At 44.0% G+C, this 6364-nt stretch overlaps 1 protein-coding gene across 4 annotated transcripts in view; it reads right to left on the reverse strand.

Moving 5' to 3' along the window:
- AP3S1 (adaptor related protein complex 3 subunit sigma 1) overlaps positions 1 to 5918 on the reverse strand; it is a 28647-nt gene extending 22729 nt beyond the window's left edge. The window contains exons 1-4 of one of the 4 annotated variants that reach the window (XM_054652914.2): positions 5767 to 5918; positions 5103 to 5623; positions 3006 to 3097; positions 322 to 433 (exon numbers count right to left, since the gene is read on the reverse strand). In XM_054652914.2, the coding sequence (XP_054508889.2) occupies positions 322 to 433; positions 3006 to 3097; positions 5103 to 5623; positions 5767 to 5866 (825 nt within the window). In that variant the 5' untranslated portion in view covers positions 5867 to 5918. Of the gene's footprint in view, positions 1 to 321; positions 434 to 3005; positions 3098 to 5102; positions 5624 to 5766 lie in introns of those variants that run through there. The other 3 variants (XM_054652912.2, XM_054652911.2, XM_054652913.2) reach the window with 3 other exon arrangements.
- Between the last annotated feature and the right edge of the window lie 446 nt (positions 5919 to 6364).

Genomic DNA, 6364 nt, shown 5'->3' on the forward strand with positions numbered 1-6364 from the left:
TGCCACTTTTACCTGCAGCCAAAACAGGTCTTGAAAAGCTAAAACAAAAACAAGTTTGTGCTCAGGAGGCTCCCAACAGTTTCCTCACTTTCCCATCAACTTGGACAACGACTTTTCCAAAGACAGTCCAGAAAACTGTAAACAATCTGAAAATAATACTCAACACTTTTTGGTATGTTCACAGTATAAAAGCAACCTTCCAAAAAAAGGCAAGCAAAATATTTAAGTTCTAAGCTACTTTAGAGTTGAATTACAGTTATTAAGAATAAAAAAAAAAGCAAAAAAACTCCAAAAAACCACAAAGCAGCAGAAAGAACTTACTTGTATGAGGTCTAAAATACCAAGCTCACTTTCTGAGGAATCCACACAGAAGACAAAATACAAGGTGGCATAGTGTCGGTAAATTAGTTTGTTATCAGATCCACCTATTAATCTAAAGAGGAAATAAAACAAGGAAAGCTTAGTTAGCATCTCAGGCTAAGCTGAGCAAATCCTCACAGTAATTTCAATTAACAGGAGGCCTATTATTAACAGCTGGAGCTACATTGCATCTTTTATTTTGTGATATAATTTCAACAGAAGACTAAGTAATAAGACAGCTCAATTTACATTTACCACACAAGCAGTTATTGTTATCCATATGGATAAAAAATGACATCAACCTGTGCACCTTTTTATTAAAATCAATTCAAACAGATCACAAAAAAGCAGGTATTAAATGTACTTTCATTCCGCACTAGCAGGCAGGCACGGAACAGGGATTAATCTGCTTTACAGATTAACAGTGTCTGCCTATGAATCCTTCCCTGACCTTCTCAGAAGAGCATCAAGAGGGGAAAAAAAAAGAAATCTGTAATGAAGACTGGCATTTAGATTACCAAAAAAGCCTTAAATTAGGTTTATGATCCGTTTCGTAACAAAGAACATATAACACTTGTGCTACAAAATGTCTGATATCTTGAGAAAAAGGACCATACTTCAAGCAGTAATTCATGATGCTATGTTACAGTCACAGAAGCAATTATATTTTTATGGACTCACTAATCATCATGGCCCTGAATGAGAAGAGGTCTAAAGAGGTATGTTCTTCCATTCTTCTGTTACGGCCTTCCAAAAAAAGGCACATAAAGCACAGGAGATCTACCTCAGACCACTGACATTTGCTTTGAGCTGTAAGAGGTCCACTCCCAGATAAACAAAAGTATTTTTTAGGCTCAACCTATATGGCTGTGACTGTTGTGACTTTTCCTTAAGTCTGTACCAGAACTGAATCACTCATTTTGTGCAACATAACTCATCCCTTTAATTTCTGTCATTATCACAGAGAAAGAATACACAGATTTAAAAAAAAATCTTTTAGGTCACTTTTGTTTAAGCAAATTGCTCTGCATTAATGCTTGGTAGGGAGCAGGGATGGGGGTAAGGAAGGGGAACCCTTTGTTTCTGTAGAGCAGGAATTATGTTTGTGTCTCAGACAACACTTTTACAAACAAATAGGACAGTGGAAATACCTAGCAATTGGTTTCTTCTTTTGTCATCTATTTACTCAATTCTTTCAAATACTTCATACTTGCAGTACACATAGTTCTACACATAAACTGTTGAGGCCTTTGGGTAAACTGCAAACTATAAAGTGAACCCTGTCCTGAAAGAAAAAAAAACTGAAAAAAATATTGAAATGGTAATCCTGTAACTGAGCAGCAGGGGGAAAAGCAGAATTCTGTTCTCTATCTCAGTTTATTCTTCTTAAGCAGCTGTCATTTTTAAAAAGCTCCAAATGTCTTCTGCCTCTCACTTACAGAATTCAAACCAGAATGCTTTCAACTTGAGATCGTCTCCAAGAACCTGATGATAGAATCACCAGTTGAGTAGTCAGAAAAGAATAATTTAAATTTAAAAAACAGTATGTAAAAAAATCAGGAATCATTTTGAGCAAGAAAAAAAGACATCCTAGCTGATATGGTAGAGCTAAGCATTTAACTGACTTTGCACACAGAAAATCTAGGTGTTAGAAGACTGACTTTCAGTAACCAGAAATTTCCATAAATATAATTTTAACAGACTATGACAATCTCTGTCACAGACTGGAGATCGTGAGCTTATTCCACCAATTCTGACTCCTTCTTCTATAGGGTAGCTTTTTATCTATTTACTCTTGAGGGCTAATAAATACTTCAAAATAAAACACATCTCCATTTCAGAATTTCTTCAGCTAAAGCAAGATGATAAAAACAATGAAGATGATTCAAAAGAGATTTTTTTGTGTGTCTTACAAAGACAGAACATCTAAGCCTCACTTTCCTCCTACCTTGCTTTTCATTTATTAATAAAATATCTTGGTTGAAACTGTACTAGTTAGTGCATTTAAAACCTATTTTTTTTCTTCCTAGTTCATGCAGCAAGCCCAAATCCTGATAAAAAGGCTGTGGAATCCTACTATAAAGGCTATCTGCTCAAATATTAGGAGTTCAAGCCAAAGACCAGTTACAAAGTATTAAATTTTCTAGAGATTTAGCTCAGTTGGTCAGAACATGGTGCTAAAAACAGCAAAGCTGAGTTGTGGATTCCTGTACAGGCTGTTCAATTCAGACACCTTGTGGGTCCCTTCAGAATATTCTGTCATTCTGTGAGTCAGTGGGTATGGCAAATGCCAATGCCTCTTAAAACGTGACCAGCAATCTTCAGCTTGATTATAGCAAAACAACATCTGCCTGTTCCTTCCCCATCTTTGTATCTGAAACACTCATGGCTCTAGATATAGCACTGTGGCTATTAATGCACTAGGGAAAAAATTTTTTTATTGCCTAAGACATTTTGGCACATACAGCTATGCTTCAGTTAGTAAAGACTATGTACGCTTGCTGCAGAATGATATAATTCCATGTGTATCAACAAATCTCAAGTGGCATGGCATTTACAAAACAGCTGTGAAATGTTGTACTGCAATCAGAAATAAAAATACTTGAAAGCCAGTATTTGGCATTTATTTCAAACTTGATACTTACAGTCCTCCTTCTAGGAAATTACAGACATTTTCATCACGTTTTGATACTAAATGGAAAGTTTCTCTGATAATTTGTTGCTGTGTATCTTCACTCTGTGAAAGAAAATACACTTTGCTAAACAGGATTGACAATGCACACAAGACTGTAAAACACAAAGTATGTCAGCACTCTCAAACTATCTACTTCTGAAGCCTTAAATCTGCCAGCTAACAAGACATGTATTGTTTGTGTCATTTCAACACAAAAAGCCATTATTTACAAGTTGCAGAAAAAGCTATTACTGAGAAATGTGAAAAAGTGATTGTTTTTAGGGAACTTCTGTAAAAAGATAATCTAAAAGTAAGTTTTCTTAAGTAAACCAGAAGTGTTCTCAAGTACCTTGAATTTTTTTCTATCTCCAAGGTAGCCTGAACTACTTTTATCCATAAACTGAGAGTAAAACGAAGTCCCCAAAGCTTTAAGAGAGCAGGGAAGCTTCAAATCCCACAATATGTAACACTTCCAGAAATACCCTAAAATACAAAGGCACCATGAGCAACAGGTTCTCCTAAGCCATGACCTTTAATCTTAGAAGATCAGAAACATCACTTCTGAGACTGAATTCTTCTGGCTCTTTAGAAACTTAATTTTTAACTTTGAAATTATGGCCACAGGTCTACACTCTGAAAGACAAGATGATGACATGTATTTTAATTGCCATAAATTAGTTTCTTCTACCTAACTGCAAAATATTATTTACTTCACTTTATGCAGTTTCTGTTCTCATATAAATCAGCTGAAAAAGTTGGAGTTATAAGTTTTAGTATTATGAAAAAAGTACCTCTTTCACAGATCTGACCAAATTAATCTCTCCAGAAAGCTGTAGATGCATCCCCTCACAGAAAAAAGCTGAGATTTGCCTCCAGTACCAGTGCAATTGACACTAAAGAATGCATAAGCTTCAAAAGATCCACAAACAAATCCACATTATTGAAATCACACATAAAAATACAATCTATATGATTGCACCTGTTTCTGTGCACCAGAAAGTTTCTTACTTTAATTTGCTATTCACGTTTTCAAAACTTCAAAGTATTCTGTTTACACAAACATATTACCCTACTTCAGGCATTGAGAAATTGTTCAAAGCCCAGTTATGAAACTGGTAGATCAGAATGGTTTTATAAGAAAAATCTGGTATCCTCTGGCCCTTTTTTCATCTCCTTTCCCTTCTACCTCAGTCACACAAAAGGACCTGAAATAGTTACACTCCTTTAATTCAAAGCCTGACCGCGCAAACTGAAGGGTCACAGTCATCATTCCTGCTCTGAGGTGTGCAGGTAAGATACATCCCTTCCAATGATCTATGAGTTCTCTAATAACCTGAATTACAAGAAAGAGGTCACAAATCCATGTAACTGCACTGCTAGAAAACGAGTTATTTGTTTACATAACTTCTAAGAAATACCAGCTGTTTTCTTGCACTTTAATGCCTAAGCAAACCCAGCATATCTGCTAGGAAATACAGTACAGTACGCTCAAAATATTATCTTAAAATCTCTTATCCTTCAACTAAATCACAAGTTTCCAGTGCACCTTCTTTCCATCCAGACTGAGCGTTTGTGCTGCATTTTCATTGTGCCTGCCTTCTACCATGTAAAAGAATGCTCTTTTCTAGTTCGTTACGTGTTCATGTCATCTGCAATTTCATAGTCCACTGAGACTTTCCGAGAGGAGAGGTTCTGTTCAAGAGCTCACCTGCCCCGCTCTGCCAGCCCTGCCTGCACAGAGACAGCAGCCGGACACCGCGCTGGGCTGAGAGCGGCGCTTACACGCGGCAGCCCGGAGAGCCAAGGTGCCGCTGGACGAGACGCCCTCCCTCCCGCCTTCACCCCGGAGCTCCCAAAGGCAACTCCCAGCGAACACAGGACCGCCTTTCTCCGAAGCCTCCTCACGTACGCGCTCTCAGCACCGTCCCTTTCCCCCGAGGCTGCCTGGGCCCGGCACAGCCGGCAGGGCCGGGCCAGGCCGGGCTGGGGGCCCTCACGTACAACCCCGCGGCCCGGCCACTGCACGGCGCCCGCCCGCCCGCTCCGCCGAGCCCCGGCCCGCCCGTACATAGCGCTGGTAGAACTTGGAGAGCCGCGGCTTGCCGTGGTTGTTGAAGATGAGGATGGCTTTGATCATGGTGGGGCGGCGGCGGGGGCCGGCGGCGGCCGGACGATCTGTGCTGTGTTCCGTTCCCTCCCTTCCGCTGCCCAGCCCGGTCCCGCTCTCGGGCCGGTGCCGGCGGGGCGCACGCACCACGTGACCGGCGGGGCGCGGCCGCTGCCGGCGCGCCGCACGGGACGCTCCTGGCGTGTCACGTGACGGGAAAGACGGCGTCCCACGAGGGACAAAACACCTCGCGGAGCAGAGGCCGCCCCTCGGTGGCGTCACTTCCCGCCGCCCGCGCAGCAGCGGCATCATGGCGGAGCCCGAGGAGCAGCCGCCGCCCGCTGCGACGCAGAGCGGCGGCCGGAGCGACGGTGGGGAGGAGGCCCCGGAGGGCGGGACCGCGGCGGGGCCCGCCGAACCGGGCCCACCCCCAGCCGGGTCACCGGGCACCGAAGAGCCCGCGGGCGACGCGAAAAAGAAAAGTAATGGGGTGGGAGGCCTCCGCGGGGGCGGGCGGGCGCGGTGACGGGCAGGCGGGGCGGCCAATGGGCGGCTTGGGCGGGCGGCTTGGGCCAATGAGCGTTGGCGGGCGGGCCCGCTGTGACGCGGCGGGCGCTCCCCGCAGTTGACGTGCTGCTGAAGGCCGTGGGCGACACCCCCATCATGAGGACCAAGAAGTGGGCGGTGGAGCGGACCCGAACCATCCAGGGCCTCGTGGACTTCATCAAGAAGTTCCTCAAGCTGATGGCCTCCGAGCAGCTGGTACGGGCGGGCACCGGGCGGGGGCTGAGCGCGCAGGGCCCGTGTTGTCAAACCGGCAAAGACACTGTTGGAATCTAGGCTACAGCTGCCTGCAGGAAACCTGGAGTAGGAGCACGGAGAGAATTGTTCCAAGTAGACTCAGGATGTAATATTGAGCGAGCTGTGGGTGGGTGCAGCATGCTGTGGGTGTGTACAGCGCAGTGTGGGTGTGCTCGGCACTGACCTTTGGGTTTTTTGCAGTGTCTGTATTTCTCGGTGTCTGTCAGGCAGAGCTGTGTGCACGCTGGGCAGCCGTGTGTCCCAGGGAAACATTGCTAGGCATTGTGTACCTGGTGGAACTAGTTATGGAGATAGAGTATTGGAGAAGCAGTCCAGAGGTTTTTGGGATCGGCATTCTGAATCTGAGTGTCTGTTTCCTTCAGAACTCGCATCTAAAATAGTTTAGCTACTGTCATAGGACT

Source organism: Agelaius phoeniceus, chromosome Z, assembly GCF_051311805.1.
Source record: "Agelaius phoeniceus isolate bAgePho1 chromosome Z, bAgePho1.hap1, whole genome shotgun sequence".
Lineage (NCBI taxonomy): Eukaryota > Metazoa > Chordata > Aves > Passeriformes > Icteridae > Agelaius > Agelaius phoeniceus.